This window comes from Diceros bicornis, chromosome X, assembly GCF_020826845.1.
Source record: "Diceros bicornis minor isolate mBicDic1 chromosome X, mDicBic1.mat.cur, whole genome shotgun sequence".
NCBI lineage: Eukaryota > Metazoa > Chordata > Mammalia > Perissodactyla > Rhinocerotidae > Diceros > Diceros bicornis.
In genome coordinates this window covers 31,136,335-31,156,738 of record NC_080781.1, presented here as the reverse complement: position 1 = coordinate 31,156,738, position 20,404 = coordinate 31,136,335, and the positions used below count along the sequence as shown (strand labels likewise).

Genomic DNA, 20,404 nt, shown 5'->3' with positions numbered 1-20,404 from the left:
GACTGGAAACTATGAAGCTAAAGACAAAAAGTTACCCTTTATAAACACTGTATTCTAGCAGTAAATGTTCTAGCAATTCTAACAGGCTACAGGTTAAAAATTCTGAAACTTCTTTACTAGTATACTTGGGTTATAAAATAAGTAAATAAATTGTAAATAATAGAGCCAGATTTCTCACTGTCAGAGAAAGGAGTTAAAAATGAGCAAGGAAAAGACTGGAATGAACTTTGTGGTGCTGGATTAGAGTTAGAGTTATCAGTCTGAACTCATGTTTAGATAGAGATAGACAGATAGATGACAGATGATTCGATAGATAGATAATAGATAGGTAATTATATGTGTATTCAGAGGTTAGCATACATACAAATATTTCCTCACCCTATTTGCCAAAAGGGCCTAGAACATGTGACACCCCAGTAGCAGCTAGCACACCTAGTGCACAGATTATGGTTTCTAAATGCCATTCTCCCATAAAAGGTACTGGGGTTTCTTGGAGAAAAATGTTGATTCTAGAGCTGGGACAAGTAAAATAAAAGATAAGCCTAGACCATTTTGTAGTGCAAGAAAGTAAGAGAATGCTTAAAAATCACAATAGGAGTATGTCCAAGGGACAGTCTAAAAGAGCTCCTAATGGCCAAAGCTGAAACAATTTTAGCAACAAAATAATGTAATATTGGATTATAACTGAAAGCACAAAATAAATATATGTGAGCTCATACTGATATATTAAGTAATAAAATAAATAAATGGAGGGAAGGAATAATCTTTCTTACAGAAAAATTGAAATAATATATGTGAACACCCCCCATCCAGAAGGTGGAGCTTAACCCCTTACCCACTGAGTGTGGGCTGAAACTGACAACTCACTTCCAAAGTATAGAGTGTGGAAAGGGAAAAACAGTTTCTCCAGTTTTACAGTGAAGAAACCTGGCATATATCACCAGTGATAAATCATGTTAATATCATGTACTTCTTTCACATAATGTGACAAAAAGGACATTTCACTTCCCTGACATTCTTCCTCAAAACCCATAGAAAATAAGAACTCAGTCTAGTCAGGTGGAAAACATCAGATAAACCAAAACTAAAGAACATTCTGAAAAAAATGCCAGACCAGTACCCTTTAAAATTCTAAAGGTCATAAAAAAATTATGCGCAATTATGCAAGATTGCGGGCCTGTCACATATCAGAGGAGACTAAATGCAATCTGGAATACTGGATTGGACCCTGAGGCAGTAAAAGGACATCAGTGAAAAACTAGTGAAATCCAAAGAGAATCTGTTGTTAGTTAGTAATATTGTACTAATGCTAATTTCTTAGTTTTGAAAAATGTTCTATGGTTGTATAAGGTGTTAACATTAGGGAAAGTTGTGTGAAGAGGATACAGCAACTCTGCACTGTCACTGTAATGTTTTGATAAATCTGGGAGCTATGGGCAGGACTTGTGTGCAGTCTTATCTTTCCAGTGCAATATATTATTAAAATAAAAACCTTCAACCAGGTTTTCTACTAACTTTACTCTTTAAAAATTTGAAGAGTATAGAATGATCCATGCAATTGTTACCACAACAAAATAATTTACTTTGTTTCTTTCTAAAGCATGATTTTTAAAATATTTATGATAAAAAAATGAGTCAGTTTTACTCCCAATGTCTCTAAGTACTTAAAAATCTATTTAGTTCTAATATTTGTGTACTCTATAACAAAGTGCTTTTGCACCTTATAAAGAAAACATCTTTTAAAACAGAAGGTGGGCACAAAATCGTACTAGCTATTTGAATGCCTCATTTTTCTCATTCTGAAATTGAGGAAATGGTGTAAGATCTCTAAAATACTATCCACTTCCATATCCTATCCTAAGACTAGAACTGATACAGTCAGCCATAGAGAAACACTAAATGTTTAGTTTGTTCAGTATGTGTAGTAGTGTGTTACTTTTCTTTACAATTTTACCAAAATGATACATGTACATAGCTTACACAAAAAGTTCAAAAATGCTTAGAAAAAACAATTGTCCCAACTCAACTCCTCCTCAACAGTTCTGCTTCCCAGAAGCAACCAATTTTAGCCAATTCTGGTTTGGATTTTTTCTAATAGTTACAGCCTTATTCTAAATGCGATGCTGATATGGCTTACTTTAGGTTTTTCATTGCTGCCCTAACAAATTACCACAAACGTAGTGGTTTAAATAACACAAATTTATCATATTACAGTGTTGTAGGTTAGAAGTTCAACACTAATATCACTGGACTAACATCAAGGCATTAGAAGGAACTATGATACTTTCTGGAGGCTCTAGGGAAGAATCTGTTTCCTTGCCATTCCCAGTTTCTAGAGGTCAGACACATTCTTTGGCTGGTGGCCCCCTTCTACTATCTTCAAATCCAGCAACGCCACATCTCTCTGCCCTTCTTCTGTCATCACATTTCCTTCTGATCACAGTCAGGAAAGATTCCGTTTTTAACTACTCATGTGAGTACACTGGGACGACCTAGAAAATCTAGGATAATCTCCCATGCTCAGGGTCCTTAATCTTAATCACATTACACATCAGCAAAGTATCGTTTGCAATATAAGGTAGTGTATTCACAAATTCTGAGTATTAGGAATTGGACAACTTTGGGGACCATAATTCTGACTACCACACGACTATTTCATGATTTATCAGATTCAGATTAATTCAGATGAATTTCACTCCTCTTTTTTCTACCATTCCCAACCCTTCTGTCAACTTAACCTCCACATACACATTGTACATATCATACACATGTCATTTTACATATGACCACATTTTAATTCTGCTCCATAAACATATTAAGACTTCCTTGTATTATACATTTTATTCTGACTCTATAAATATCATTCACGGCAAATCCAAGCAGTGTATTAGAGTCACATTTTCTTTTCTGGGGGGCCAATGTGACTCCTTTACCACTCAAGACAGAAGGCTTGGGCCGGCCCCGTGGCTTAGTGGTTAAGTGCGCACGCTCTGCTGCTGGCGGCCTGGGTTCGGATCCCGGGTGCGCACCGACGCACTGCTTCTCTGGCCGTGCTGGGGCCGCGTCTCACATGCAGCAGCTAGAAGGATGTGCAACTATGACATACAACTATCTACTGGGGCTTTGGGGGAAAAAAATTAATTAATTAATTAATTAAAAAAAAAAGAGAGAAGGCTTTTGTTGTCTAGATCGTCTTTTATCACTCCAGTTGAATAAAATTTCAATGACAGAAAAAAATCTCACATTTATGAAGGGACTGTTTTTCTCTAGAATTCAATCCAATTCAGTTCACTAAAGCTTCCTTTCTAGCCCCACATACAACGCCTTTTGCATCCTTGAAGTCACATTAGAGTTAGAAGTCTTACTGACTTTTTACGCTTGAAACAGTCACATTTTAATTTCAGAAGAGATCCTTTATTATTCTTTATAATTTCATATAGCACTCTGCTATTATTTTACGGATGTGATGTTAAATATTTTCTCCACATAATATTCTACAAAGCTATAGAGGTTCAAAATTGATTGTAGGAAAAGCAATACATAATACAAAAAAGGGGAACTACAAATACAAACTTCTACAATGTACGCATGAGCTTCCTTCTTACATATCTCTCTTTTATTCCTTTCTAGATGGATTCATAATTAGAAGAGAAGCAGATGTATCTAGTAAGAAAAAAGTAGATTATCAGAGAAGTCACTTTACCATATACCTGGACTTTTTCCATTTATATTATTGCCTCTGATCACATTTCCTTACCTGTATAGAACATATTTCACATTAATTTTAATCATAGCTTCCATTTGTACAAGGCGAGAGGGATAATTTAATTCTATTCAAACTATTTTGAATAATCCTATTAAATATACACATATATAAAATAAATGGCTTTGTATGTGTTTGTACACTTTGACAATTACTTCTGAGAAATATGATATATATATATATATATGCAAGTTCTCTAAAAATTAAAATATTCTTACAACACATGCTTCAGAATAATCAACTCAATAAACTAAAACCATAATCAGAAAAAACTGCACTAATTCTCTATACATACCTGAGTTTTTGTGACCTTGTTTTTAGGATCCATAGTATGTAATGGGATGTTAAAAATAAAATCAGTACTGGATAATCTCAATGGTGCTTGCAAAACTATGAGAGGAAAGTAAATATACTGATAAAATATTAATAGATATAAGCTCATAGATAATTCTTACTATACTTTTCAACATAAAATAATAAAAAATATAATTTTTTCTATTTTTTATATTCCCAGCCAGAAAATGAAATTACATTTTAAAACATTTCTAGAATATCTTGGTTTATCACATCTATAAAGTTCCAATTTTGCATTTTTAATGCTAATTAATTACAAGTAAAATAGAAAAATTACCCTTGAGACAACAGAAGAGCATAAAATATACCAAATATTGAGCTGAGAAAAAAGTAAACAAAGTTAAAACGACCTCCATACTAGAGTTTGCCCAATGCAGAAGTACAGAAGTGAAAACAAGTATAAAGGAATATAAAGGAAAAAATGTGGGAATAAAGAGAAAATATATAGATGGTATACCATGTAACATTTCATACATGAAACAAGAAAGCTTTATGGTGTAAATGGCTGTTCTATTGAAGATTAGTAATGGCACCATCTGTAAAAATACATTAGAGAAGATATTATTACCTGCCAGAAAATCCTACAGTTTTAAATACTAGATTTATTTTTTTAGAGCAATTTTAGATTCACAGAAAAATTGAGCAGAAAGTGCAGAGATTTCCCCTATACCCCCTGCCCTCACACATGCATAGTCTCCTCCATTGTCAGCATCTTCCAACATGGTGGTACATTTGTTACAGTTGATTAACCTACAATGACACATCATTATAACCCAAAGTCTACTGTTTAGAATTAGGGATCACTTGTGGTGGTGTACATACTATGGCTTTGAACAATTGTATAATGACATGTATCCACCATTATAGTACCATACAGAGGAGATTCACTGCTCTAAAAATCCTCTGTGATCCACCTATTTATCTTTCTCTCCCCACAACCCCTGGAAACCACTAAACTTTTTATTGCCTCCACAGTTTTTGCCTTTTCCAGAATGTCATACAGTTGAAATGATACAGTAAGTAGCATTTTGAGATTGGCTTCTTTCACTTAGTAATATACATTTAAGGTCCATGGTATCTGTATCAATGACTTGATAGCTCATTTCTTTTTAGCACAGAATAATATTCCACTGTCTGGATGTACCACAGCCTATTTATCCATTCACCTACTGAAAGACATTTTGGGTGCTTCCAAATTTTACCAATTATGAAAAAAGCTGCCATAAACACCTGTGTGGACATAAGTTTTCAACTCCTTTGGGAAAATACCAAGGAGCGCGATTTGCTGGATCACATGGTAAGAGTATGTTAAGTGTTGTAAGAAACCACCAAATGCCCCACTGTCTTCCAACGTAACAGTATCATTTATCATTACTATCAGCAATGCAATCTCACGAGCAATTGCATTCCCATCACTTCCTGCTGTTCCACATCTTCTCCAGCATTTAGTGTTGTCAGTGTTCTGAATTTTGGCCATTCCAATAGACGTGTAGTGGTATCTTGTTGTTTTAATTTGCATTTTCCTGATGACATGACATATGATGTTGAGCATTTTTTCATATGCTTATTTACCATCCATGTATCTTCTTTGGTGAGATGTATGTTCAGATCTTTGGCCCATTTTTTAATTGGTTTGTTTTCCTACTGTTGAGCTTTTAAGAGTTCTCTGTATATTTTAGATAACAGTTCCTTTTCAGATATCTCTTTTGAAAATATTTTATCTCAGCCAGTGGTTTGTCTTTTTAGTCTCTTGACAGTGTCTTTTGCAGAAAAATTTTTAATTTTACTGAAGTCCAGTTTATCAATTCTTTCTTTCATAGATCTTGCCTTTGCTGTATCTAAAATGTCACTGCCAAACTGAAGGTCATCTAGATTTCTTCCTATGTTATCTTCTAAGAGTTTTATAGTTTTGCATTTTACATTTAGGTCTATGATCCATTTTGAGTTAATTTTTGTTAAGAGTATAAGGTCTATATCTAGATTCGGTTTTTTGCTTGTGGATATCTAGTTGTTCAGCACTATTTTTTGTAAAGAATATCTTTTCGGAGTTGGATTGCCTCTACTTCTTTGTCAAAGATCAGTTGACTATATTTATGTGGGTCTATTCCTGGGCTCTCTTTTCTGTTCCAATGATCTACTTGTCTGTATCTTTTGCCAATATTAAACTCTCTTGATTACTGTACCTTTATAGTAAGTCTTGAAATCACATAGCATCTGTCCTCCAAGTTTGTTCTTCTCCTTCAAAAGTATGTTGGCTATTGTGGGTCTTTTCCCTTTCCATATGAACTTTGAATCGATCTGTCTGTCAATATCCACAAAACAACTTGCTGAGATTTTCATTGGGACTGCATTGAATCTATAAATCAAGTTGGGAAAAACTGCCAGCTTGACAATACTGTCTTCCTATGCATGGATATGGAATATTGCTACATTTATTTAATTCTTCTTTGATATCTTTCATTAGAGTTTTGTAGTTTTCCTCATATAGGTCTTGTAAATATTCTGTTACATTTACACTTAAGTATTTTACCTTTTTGGGTTCTAATGTAAATGGTATTTTGTATTAAATTTCAAAATCCATTTGTTCATTGCTAGCATATAGGAAAGCGACTGATTTTTATTAATCTTCTATCCTGCAACCTTGCTATAATAGCTTATTAGTTGAAGCTTTTTTAAAACCAATTCTTTCAGATTTTCTACATAGACAATCATGTCTCCTGTTAACAAAGACAGTTTTAGTTCTTCCTTCCCAATCTGTATACCTTTTAATTCTTCTTCATGTCTTATTGCATTAGCTAGGACCTTCAGCACAATATTGGAAACAGTGGTGAGAGGGGACATCCTAGCCTTGTTTCAGATCTTAGGGAGAAAGCTTCCAGTTTCTCACCATTAAGAATGATGTTAGCTGTGGGGATTTTAGAGATATTTTTTATCAAGTAGAGAAAATTCCACTCCATTCCTTGTTTACTGAGTGTTTTTCACGAATAGGTACTGGATTTTGGAAAATGCTCCTTCTGCATCTATTGATATGATCACGTGATATTTTCTTCTTCAGCCTGTTGGTGTGATGGATTACATTAATTGATTTTTAAATGTGAACCAGCCTTGCATACATGGGATAAATCTCACTTGCTCATGGTATATAATTCCTCTGATACATTGTTGGATTCAACTTGGTAATATTTCATTAAGGATTTTTACATCTACGTTGATGAGAGAAATTGGTCTGTTGTTTTCTATTTTTGTAATGTCTTTGTCTGGTTTTGGTATTAGGGTAATACTGACTTTAGAAGGAGTTAGGAAGCATTCCTTCTGCTTATATTCTCTGAAAGACACTGTAGGGAATTGGTATGATTTCTTATTTAAATATTTGGTAGAGCATACCAGTGAACCCATCTGGGCCTGGTGCTTTCTGTTTTGGAAGGTTATTAATTATTGATTCAATTTCTTTAATAGAGCCCTATCCAGGTTGTCTATTTTTTCTTGTGTGACTTTTGGAAGATTGTGTCTTTCAAGGAATCGGTCTATTTCATCGAAGTTATCAAATATACAGGCATAGAGTTGTTCACAGAATTATGAACAACTTTTAATGTCCACAGGATGTGCAATAATGTCCCCTCTTTCATTTCTGATATAAATAACTTATATCCCCTCTCTCTTTCTTTTTCTTAGTTAGCCTGGCTAGAGAAGAAGAAAGGAACAGAGAAGACCTACTAACACACCAAGAAAAAAGTAACAAAATGGCAATAAGTTCATAATTATCTACTTTAAATGTCAATGGATAAACTACTCCAATAAAAAGACATATGGTGGCTGACTGGATAAAAAAAAAAGACCCATATACATGCTGCACACAAGAGACACTTCAGACCTAAAGACACTCACAAACTGAAAACAAAAGGATGGAAAAAGATACTCCATGTAAATGGCAATGAAAAGAAAGCTGGGGTAGCAGTACATATATCAGACAGAAAAGACTTTATTTTTCTTTATTTTTTGGTGAGGAAGATTGGCCCTGAGTTAACATCCGTGCCAATCTTCCTCCATTTTGCATATGGGATGCCGCCACAGCACGGCATGATGAGCAGTGTGAAGGTCCACGCCCGGGATCCAAAGCCGTGAACCCTGGGTCACCAAAGCGGAGCGCACAAACGCAAACACTACACCACGGGGCCAGCCCCAAAGTAGACTTTATTTATGTATGTATGTATGTATGTATGTATGTATGTGAGGAAGATTAGCCCTGAGCTAACATCTATTGCCAATCCTCCTCTTTTTGCTGAAGAAGATTGGCCCTGGGCTAACATACATGCCCATCTTACTCTCCTTTATATGGGACACTGCCACAGCATGGCTTGATAAACGGTGCATAGGTCTGTGCCCGGGATTGGAACTTGCGAATCCCGGGCCACCGAGGCAGAGTGCAAGAACTTAACCACTACGCCACCATGCTGGCCCCTCAAATTAGACTTTAAAATAAACTGTAACAAGAGACAAACAAGGCCACTATATAATGAGACAGGAAACAATCCAACAAGAGGACATGACACTTGTAAATATCTATACACCCAACAAAGGAGCACCTAAATATATAAAGCAACTATTAACAGACATAAAAGGAGAAATAGATGGTCACACAGTAATAGTAGAGGTCTTTAACACTACACTTACATCAATACCTAGATCATCCAAACAGAAGCTCCATAAGGAAACACTGGCCTTAAATGACACATTAGACCAGATGGACTTAGCAGATATATACAGAATATCACATCCAAAAACCAGAGAACACATTCTTTTCAAATGCACCTAGAACATTCTCCAGGACAGATCACATATTAGGCCACAAAAGAAGTCTCAATAAATTTAAGAAGACTGAGATAATACCAAGCATCTTTTCTCACCACAATGGTATGAAACTAGAAATCAACTACAGTAAGAAAACCGGAAAAGCCACAAATATGTGGAGATTAAACAACACGCTAGTGGACAACTATTGGATCAACAAAGAAATCAAAGGAGACAAAAAAATACATGGAGACAAATGAAATGAAAATATGACCTGCCAAAATTTATGGGATACAGCAAAAGCAGTACTAAGAGGGAAGTTTATAGCAATACAGGCCTACATTAACAAACAAGAAAAATCTCAAATGAATAATATAACAGTACACCTAAAGGAACTAGAAAAAGCAGAACAAACAAAGGCCAAAACCAGTAGAAGGAAGAAAATAATAAAAATCAGAGCAGAAATAAGTGAAACAGAAATTAAAAAGCTATAGGAAAAAAAATCAATGAAACTAAGAGCTGCTGCTTCTTCAAAAAGATAAACAAAATTGACAAACTTTTAGCTAGACTCACCAAGAAAAAAAACAGAGAAGGCTCAAATAAATAAAATCAGAAATGAAAGAGGAGAAATGACACCTCATAAATACAAAAGATTATAAGAGAATACTATGGAAAGCTATATGCCAAAAAATTGGATAATCTAGAAGAAATGGATAAATTCTTAGAATTGTACAAACTTCCAAAACCAAATCAAGAAGAAATAGAGAATTTAAATAGACCAATCACCAGTAAGAAGATCAAAACAGTAATCAAAACCTCCCAAAAAATAAAAGTCCAGGACCAGATGGCTTCCCTGGTGAATTCTACCAAAAATTCAAAGAAGACTTAATACTTATCCTTCTAAAACTGTTCCAAAAAATGGAAGAGGAGGGAAAGTTTCATAAGTCATTCTACGAGGCCAACATTACCCTGATACCAAAACCAGACAAGGACAACACAAAAAAAGAAAATTACATGCCAATATCACTGATGAACATCGATGCAGAAATCCTCAACAAAATACTAGCAAATCAAATACAACAACGCATTAAAAAGGTCATACACCATGATCAAGTGGGATTTATTCCAAGGATGCAGGGATGGTTCAACATCCACAAATGAATCAACGTGATACACCACATTAACAAAATGAAGAATAAAAATGACATGATCATCTCAACAGATGCAGAGAAAGTATTCAACAAGATACAGCATCCATTTATGATAAAAACTCTAAATAAAATGGGTGTAGGGGCCGGCCCGGTGGCGCAAGCGGTTAAGTGCGCGTGCTCCACTGCGGCAGCCCGGGGTTCGCAGGTTTGGATCCCGGGCGCACACGGACACATCACTTGTTAAGTCATGCTGTGGCGGCATCCCATATAAAGCAGAGGAAGATGGCCACAGTTGTCAGCTCAAGGCCCATCTTCCTCAAGGAAAAAAGGGGAGGATTGGCATCAGATGTTAGCTTAGGACTGGTCCTCCTCACACACACAAAAAAAAATGGGTGTAGAAGGAAAGTACCTCCACATAATAAAGGCCATATATGACAAACCCACAGCTAATATACTCAACAGAGAAAAACTGAAAGCTATCCTTTAAGAACAGGAACCCCACAAGGATGCCCACTTTCACCACTCTTATTTAACATAGTATTGGAAGTCCTAGCCAGAGCAATCAGGCAAGAAAAAGAAATAAAAGGGATCCAAATTGGAAAGGAAGAATTAAAACTGTCACTATTTGCAGATGACATGATTTCATATAGAAAACCCTGAAGAATGCACCAAAAACTATTATAAACAATACATGAATACAGTAAAGTTGCAGGATTCAAAATCAACATACAAAAATCAGTTGCATTTCTATATACTAACAATGAACTAGCAGAAAGAGAAATTAAGAATACAATTCCACTTACAATTGCAACAAAAAGAATAAAATACCTAGGAATAAATTTAACCAAAGAGGTGAAAGATCTGTACCCTAAAAAATTATTAAACCTTGTTGAAAGAAATTGAAGACGACACAGGGAAATGGAAAGATAGATTCTGTGCTCTTGGATTGGAAGAATTAACCTTGTTAAAATGTCCATACTTCCTAAAACAATCTACAGATTCAATGCAATCCCTTTCAAAGTTCCAACAATATTTTTCACAGAAATAGAACAAAGAATCCTAAAATTTATATGGAACAACAAAAGACCCTGAATAGCCAAAGGAATCCTGAGAAAAAAGAACAAAGCTGGAGGTATCACACTCCCTGATTTCAAAATATACTACAAAGCAATAGTAACGAAACAGCATGGTACTGGCACAGAAAGAGACAGACAGACCAATGGAACAGAATTGAGAGCCCAGAAATAAATGCACACATCTATGGACAGTTAATTTTTGACAAGGGAGCCAAGAACATACAATGGGGAAAGGAAAGTCTCTTCAATAAATGGTGTTGGGAAAACTGGACAGCCACATGCAAAAAAATGAAAGTAGACCATTATCTTACACCATATACAAAAATTAACTCAAAATGGATTAAAGTCTTGAATGTAAGACCTGAAAGCATAAAACTTCCAGAAGAAAACATAGCCAGTACGCTCTTTCACATCGGTCTTAACAGCATATTTTCAAGTACCATGTCTGACTGGGCAAGGGAAACATAAGAAAAAATACACAAATGGGACTACATTAAACTAAAAGGCTTCTGCACACCAAAGGAAACCATCAACAAAATGAAAAACCAACCTAACAATTGGGAGAAGATATTTGCAAACCATATATATGATAAGGGGTTAATATCCAAAATATATAAAGAACTCATACATCTCAACAATAAAAAAACAAACAATCCAATTAAAAAATGGGAAAAATATCTGAACAGACATTTCCCCAAAGAAGATATACAGATGGCCAACAGGTCCATGAAAAGATATTCAACATCACTAATTATCAGGGAAATGCAAATCAAAACTACAATGAGATATCACCTCATGCCTGTCAGAATGGCTATGATTAACAAGACAAGAAATAACAAGTGTTGGAGAGGATGGGGAGAAAAAGGAACCCTCATACACTGCTGGTGTGCATGTAAAGTGGTGCAGCCACTATTGAAAACAGTATGAGATTCCTCAAAAAATTAAGAATAGAACTACATATAATCCAGCTATTCTACTACTGGGTATTTATCCAAAGAACATGAAAACCGGAATGCATAAAGATATATGCACACTTATGTTCCCTGCAGCATTACAACAGCCAAGACTTGAAAGCAACCTAGATGCCCATCAAGGGACAAATGGATAAAGAAGATGTGGTATATATACACAATGGAACACTACTCAGCTATAAAAAAAGATGAATCTTGCCATTTGCGACAACATGGATGGATCTTGAGGGTCTTTTGCTAAGTGAAGTAAGTCAGAGGGAGAAAGTCAAATACCATATGATATCACTCATGAATAGAAGATAACAACAACAACAAGAATGATAAACAAACACATACAGAGACTAGATTGGTGGTTACCAGAGGGGAAAGGGGAAAGGAGGGCGGCAAAAGCGGTGACTGCACACGTGTGTGGTGATGGATGGTAATTAGTCTTTGGGTGGTGAACATGATGTAGTCCACAAAGGAATCAAAACATAATGAAGTCCATCTGCAATTTATATAATGTTATAAGCCAATGTTACCTCAATTTTGTCCAACATTTCAAATAACCAGGTTTTGTTTTCATTGATTTACTCTATTGATTTCCTGTTTCAAAATTTCATTGACTTCTGCTCTAATTTGTATTATTTCTTTTCTTCTGTTTACTTTGGATTTAATTTGATCTTCTTTTCTAGTTTCTTAAGGTGGAAGCTTAGATTAGATTATTGATTTTAGATCTTTCTTCTTTCCTAATAGATACATTCAATGCTATAAATTTCCCTCTAAGTGCTGCTTTGATTTCATCCCACAAATTTTCATAAGCTGTGTTTTCATTTTCACTTAGTTCAAAATATTTTAAAATATCTCGAGATTTCTTCATTGATCCATGTGTTATCAAGAAGCATGTTGTTTAATCTCCCAAGTATTTTGGGATTTGCCAGCTATCTCTATGCTATTGATAGCTTCTAGTTTAGTTTCATTGTGATCTGAGAGCACACACTGTATGATTTCTATTCTTTTAAGTGTGTTTTATGGCCCAAAATGTGGTCTATCTTGGTGAATGTTCCATGTGAGCTTGAGAAGAATTTTTATTCTGCTGTTGATGGATGAAGTAGCCTATAAATGTTCATAATATCTAGTTGATTGATGGTGTTGTTGAGTCAACTATGGCCATACTAATTTTTACCTGCTGTATATGTCCATTTCTGATAGAGAGATGCTGAAATCTCCAACTATAATAGTGAATTAATCTATTTCTCCTTGTAGTTCTATCCGTTTTTGCCTGATGTATTTTGATGCTCTGTTTTTAGATGCAAGCATGCTAAGGATTACGTCTTCTTGGAATATTGACTTCTCTATCACAATGTAATGCCCTTCTTTATCCCCGGTGTCTTTCTTTGGTCTGAAGTCTGCTCTGTCTGAAATTAACATAGCCACTCCTGCTTTCTTTGGATATATGTTAGCATTGTATATGTTTCTTCTTCCATTTATTTCTAATCTATATATGTATTTATATTTAAAGTGGGTTCCTTGTAAACAATATATAGTTGGGTCTTGTTTTAGATACACTATGACAAGCTCTTTCTTTTAATTGGTGCATTTAGATCACTGATATTAAAGTGATTATTGACACAGCTAGATTAAAATTTATCATATTTGTTACTGTTTTCTATTTGTTGCCCTTGTTCTTTGTTTCTATTTTTTTCTTCCACTCTTTTTCTGTCTTTTTGGTTTTAATTGAGTGTTTTATATTATTCCATTTTTCTCCTCTCTTAGCATTTCTGTTACAATTTTTTTACTCTTTTTAGTGGTTGCTCTAGAGTTTGCAACATATATTTACAACCAATCCACTTTCAAATCACACTGTACCACTCCATGGGCAGTGTGAAGACCTTATAATAACAAAATACTTCTAATTCTTCCCTCCCACCCTTTGTTTCATTATTGTCATTAATTTCACTTATGTATAAGCCTACATAAGTATATATATATGAATACATTGTTGCTACTAATATATTGAACAAGGTTAAATGTTAGATCAGTTAAGAATAAGAAAAATAAAAGCTTTTATTTTACTTTCATTTTGTCTCCAATGCTCTTCCTTTCTTTATATAGGCCCAAGTTTCTCATGTATATCATTTTCCTTCTCTCTAAAGAACATTTAATATTTCTTAATATTTAATATTTCTTGCAGGTCTACTGACAACAAATTCCCTCAATTTTTGTTTTTCTAAGAAAGCCTTTATTTCTCCTTTACTTTTGAAAGATAATTTCAAGGTACAGAATTCTAGGTTGGTGTTTTTCTGTCTCGCAACACTATATATTTCACTCCATTCTCTTCTTGCTTGCATGGTTTCTGAGGATAAGTCAGATGTAATTCTTATCTTTGCTCCTCAATCGGTAAGGTGTTTTTTAACTCGATTATTTCAGGATTTTTTTTAATCTTTGATTTTCTGTAGTTTGAAAATGATATGCCTAGGTGTAGTTTTTTTGGCATTCCATGTATCCATCAAAGACATTCTCCATTTCTTTTCCAGTATTTTTAATCTCTAGCATTTCTTTTTAGATATTTCCTAGAATTTCCACCTTTCTGCTTACATTGCCCATCTGTTCTTGCATGCTGTCTACTTTACCTATTAGAGCCCTGAGCATATTAATCACAGCTGTTTTAAATTCCCAATGTGATAATTCCAACAGCCCTGCCATATCTGAGTCTGGTTTTGATGCTTGCTCTGTCTCTTCAACTGTGTTTTTCACCTTTTACTATATCTTGTAATTCTTCCTTGATACCTGGACATGATGTACTGGGTAAAAGGAACCGCTGTAAAGAGACCTTTAGTAATATGGCAGTAAGGTGTGGGGGGAGGGGAACATTCTATAATCCTGTGATTAGATCTCAGTCTTTTAGTAAGCCTGTGTCTCTGGACTATGAACTTCACTATGAACTTCTCAGTACCCTCCCACTCCCACTTTGGGACTGGATGGCTAGAATGGGCTGGAGTTGGTTATTTCTCTTCTCCCACATAGAAGGTTAGAGAGAACTGGAGTTGGATATTTCCCTTCCCCAAGGTCAGTTAGGCTCTGATAAAACTCCAGCAGGTCAGGATCTGGTTAAATAGTTTCTCCTGAGGACAAACCTTTTTAAGCACAACAGAATGTTCTGGCATATTTCAAAATGATTCCTTTTCCCTCCCCCTGCCAGAAGCACAAGGGGTATTTTTCTCTGATATCCACTGAGAGAACCAGGTCAAGCTTCTGCAGGTAAAATACAAAAAAGTATGGGGCTCCTTATGACTGGGTCCCCCTGGAGATTTGATCTCTCGGACTTGTCCAGGCTGAACCTCCAGCAATTCATCAATTACAGTTCAGGTTTCCTTACCCAGGCATTGATTCCTGCAATGGCTTCTGCTCATGGGTTTCTGCTCTATTCAAGTAATTTGTGATTCTCTGTATTCACCGGTCAGTCTCTCTAATTTTGAGGGCAGCAGTTTGCTCTGAGACCTCACTTCTCTTACATATCTAAGAAGATTTGTTGATCTTTCAGCTTGTTCAGCATTTTTACTTGTTGTTAGTATGGAGTGGTGACTTCCAAGCTTCTTACATGCTGGACCATAAACCAAAATTTGAAACTTATACTTTTTGAAACTTACCTTGGAGACATTTGTAATCTTTAATAAAAACTCAAGAGTCTTACAAGTTTTGGAGAATATAAGTACCTGGAAAGAAACCAATTTCTGATCTTAAAAATTCATATCATATCCTTTTATTATACCACTGGAATTAATGGATGCTTTAGGAGGGCATCAGGACATGTGGGATAGGAGAAATGTGTAGATGGTGTTTATCATCATGTCACTCCCAAAATTTGCCATGAGAAATCCTATAAAAGATGATATTATGGCACATATACAGGAAGTGCCATATCTAAGATGGCCTTCCCATTTGCAAATTGGAAATTGGGGATAATCAGTGAAAATAACAGATTAGTTATATATTTAAAAACAAAGCATTGTCTTGGCATATTACTTCACCATTTAGAGATCTCTATTTCACTTATAGAAAGAAGTTACATTCTCCCCAACACAGATTGTTAGAGAAACATTTTCTGGAGAAACTGAACTGTCCAAGATTAAAGTCTCACAGACTAACATTCTGGTCCCCTTAAATTAAAACATTCACTGGCATACAGATTGTCAGGCAATGATATAACAGTGGGTGCTGAAACCAGCACTGTGAGATTTACCAATAAACATGAGAGAACAGGCAAGAGTCAACAAACATTTAAGGAATTCCTCAACATGAAAGAGACAAATATAAGGGAAAAATAATTCAGCAAAAATTGAGACAATGTAGTCAACATGAGAAAATTTCAAAGAAATTATCATAATATAATTAGAGGTAAAAGGTATTGCTTTCATTTTAAAAAGTCTATAAGTAAAGAAATGATCACAAAAAAGTTATGAACTTGTTAGTTTTAAATTGTCAAAATAATTTTTTAAGACATAAAAAAGTCAAGTCAGAAAAATATCCTGGGAAGCATAACAAAAAGATGAGGAAAAGGATAATAAAAGAGAATATATAAGATAATTAAAATATATATAATATATATAAAATATATATACTATAAAATCCACCAAGTACAAAATCCAACCAATAGAAGTCTGAGAGAGAGAAACATAGAAAATGGTAGGAAGGGACTTTTCAAGGAAGTAATTTATGAAAACTTTATAGAACTAAAGGACCTGAGTTTCTATATTGAAAAGGTCCACAAGAATTTAGGACAATGGTAAAGATGAAAGATTCACACCAAAATCATCAGTGTGAAATAATGGAGTACCAGGGATAAAGAGAAGTTTCTAAAAGCTTTTAAAGGGAAATTACTGGGTCATACATAATGGATGGCAAACAAGAATGGCATCAGACTTCTAAATACAGCAATGGAAGTGAGAAGATAATGATAATACCTTCAAAACTTTGAAGGAAAATTATTTTCAGTCTAGAATTCCATATTCAACCAAACTATCATTGAAGTGTAGGAGGAAAAACAAAGATGTTGTCAGACATGGAAATTCTCAAAAATTAACTCCCTTGCATGCTTTCTTCAGAAGCTCCTGGAAGATGTAATCTACCAAAACAATGAAGTAAACCAAGAAACAGGAAGGCAAGGGATTGAAGAAACAGGAGATTCAGGACAGAAAAGAATCAAAAGGAATCCCCACAATTATAGTGAAGGGAAGTCTCAGATCTCACAGAGAAAGAAAGCATCTAGTCCATGTTGGAGCAGGAGGTTGATGTGCTCCAGGAAGGTTGCTTCAAGAAAATAAGAAGACATGACATATCATCTGACAGGCTAGACTATGTGGAACATTGTCCTGATAAGTATATTATACAGCTTTATGGCATGGCAGGATTTAGTCAAATATTTAATGACAATTAAGTAATTATTAACTCCAGACAAAAACAAAAAGTTGAAAGAAATGAAATAAAATAACTATGCATGATACATTACTTGGTTCCACAACAAACAACATATTTTCATAATAATTAAATATTTGATAAAAATTTTAATTGAAATTTAAGGTATATAAGGTATATATTAGGAAAATGGATAAGGAGAATTAGAATTTTAAGTAAGTTAAGATGCTTGTCACTAAACGATTGTTTTCATTAGATAATTAATGAGGAAAGTCATTGCCTCTGGGTGCAGGATAAGCCTTGAGGAGGAGGAGAGAGAATGGATTGCAATTCTGGGTTAGCACTATTTTAATTTGAAAATAAATGCAGGTAATTTGGGAGTAAGGAGATAACAGCAGGCTTGTGAGCCTCCTACCGAGGCATCATCCTTCCACTGAGGTGATGGGTGAGGGAATGATAGACTTGACCAGACCTCCTTGTAAACATAAAAATACTATTGACCAGTGAACTTAGACAAAAACAGTCCTTGACATATATTAGCTGTCTATATGGCCAACCAAAAATATCTGGAACTCATGGATTTATGGGGCACTGCTGGTAGAAGAATGGCAATTCATCACATAGGCATTTCCCATCTGTGTAACATTTAAGAGTACAAAAATGGCAAGCTCCAAACAAAAATGGCATCCCTTGAAAACAAGGTTTCTAAAAATGTCATTTGAAAGTCATCTGTTAAGTCAAAACCAAAAGGCATCCTAGGGAGGAAAAAAGGGACAATTTGGAAGCTGTGTCTGATAGATGCCAACTTCTACAGGGAGAAATGTTACATCTCTGCCTGACTTTACTTGTATCATTTGAATCATTAGTAAACGTTGGTGTTGATAAGTTATATGATATAATTTCTGCTTTGACATTTTAACTCTTTGTGGAAATACAATAATAGTTTTTAGAAATTAAGTATAAAAATTGTTGAACAAATTTTAAACCATTAAAAATAGAAAAACAAAACCCACAGTTACATATCAATCTTGTGGATGGACTATCATCTAGCCATTGATGATTAGGTAGCTAGTAACTAAAGTTTTTTTAATTTTTTTGCAATTATTGATTATAGCTTTTAGTTGTTCACCCCTCCATTGTTAACTGTGCTGCTTAGGCAATATGCTATCTGACTCCCACTAGGTTCCTATAGATAACATCTCCCTGGTGCCTGGGTCACCATGGTAATGGGTGTTTGAGCTGTTTTTCAGTAATTCGGACCCCCTTATCCAGTTCAGGCCAGTTGAGACCACCAACCCATCAACTGGGCCTGTGCACATGCCCAATAAGTGACCTTTTGACGTCACGAGGCTAAAAGCTCCACATTCAGGTCATGCTAACGCCACCATTTTGTGAACATGCATCCTATGAAGAGGCATGAAGTTTGACTACGCTTGCGTAGACCATCAATTACGTCACTTCTCCTTACCTCCAATCATCTATCTCCACATTTCAGACCACCTTGTCCCTCTATCCCATAAATATCCCTGAGTCCCCATTTTCAGGGAGGCGGATCTGAGACTCATTGTCCTGCTTTCTAGCTTGGCTGTCTTGTGATTAAAACCCTCTCTCTGCTACAATGTCATTGTCTCGGTATCTGGCTTTCTGGGCAATGGGCAAAAACATACCTGGTTCGGTAACATAATCTTTAAAGCAATGTTAGAAATCACGGAGGAAATGATAGCTAGATTTCACCATAAAATTATTTTAAAAGTCTATTGAAAAATGAATAAAACTAAAGACAAACAACAAATCTTAGAAAACATTCACAGTAAATATGAAAAAAATTAATATAAAGAGATTACTGACACCTATGAGACAAATACAAAACTTCAGACATAAAGGCAAAGTTCATGAACAGATCATTTACATAAGAAATATATAATTAAGAGCAAAGATAGAAAATTTTAAGGCTCATGAGCAATCAAAGAGATGAAAATTGAAACGATGTATTTTTTGTGTGTGTGTGAGGAAGATTAGCCCTGAGTTACCATCTGTCGCCAATCCTCCTCTTTTTGCTGAGGAAGATTGGCCCTGGGCTAACATCCGTGACCATCTTCTTCCACTTTACATGGGACACCGCCACAGCATGGCTTGACAAGCGGTGCGTCAGTGCAGGCCCGGGATCTGAACCCCAGGCCGCCGCAGTGGAGCATGCGCATTTAATCACTATGCCACCGGGCCGGCCCCTGAAATGATGTATTTTTAATCACATAGAAAGATATCCGATTTCTTTAATTCAATACTGGTTCGTGTTTACACTGGAGGAGGGTAAAACAGCACAACTCTTTACAAAAGCGCTGTTGCAAAATCCATCAAGAGCTTTGACATGTATAGACTTTAGAAGGAATGCAGCCAATTCAGAGAATCTCACTTTCACAAAAGTCTAAATAGGGAAGAAGTATTATACACAAAAATGTTCACTACTACAACATTTATATTAACAAGAAAATAAAAGAAGGAAACAACCTAAATGCTTATGATTATACTTCAGTAATCTATAAGAGACACTTACTGGATGAAATATTCTGCGATAGTTATTAGTGTTAATTTATATAATTAATTAGGGCCCATAACATCCAAATAAAAGTTTCTATTAAGAGTGAACAGATACCAACAAAGGCAGTAAGATCCCAAATACATTAAAAAATAAACTAATAAAAGTAAAGTATATAACAAAAGAAAGATACCAAAATATTAATAACAGTATGCTCTAAATATTCACATTCCAGAGGATGTTTCTATATTTTCCAATTTTCCTTAATGATGATAAATTAACTTTTAATTGTCAAATAAGTAAATTTTATTTTTCATGAAAATTACTTTCATGAAAGTAATTTACCTAATTCAGAAAACAAAATTAGACAA

The 20,404-nt window shown here is 35.0% G+C and overlaps 1 protein-coding gene across 1 annotated transcript in view; it reads right to left on the bottom strand.

Annotated features, from left to right (window-relative positions):
* Positions 1 to 20,404, bottom strand: part of CFAP47 (cilia and flagella associated protein 47) — a 533,305-nt gene that overhangs the window by 400,146 nt on the left and 112,755 nt on the right. The window contains exon 23 of the mRNA XM_058535621.1: positions 4,059 to 4,153. Coding sequence (XP_058391604.1) covers positions 4,059 to 4,153 — 95 coding nt within the window. The remainder of the gene's footprint in view (positions 1 to 4,058; positions 4,154 to 20,404) is intronic.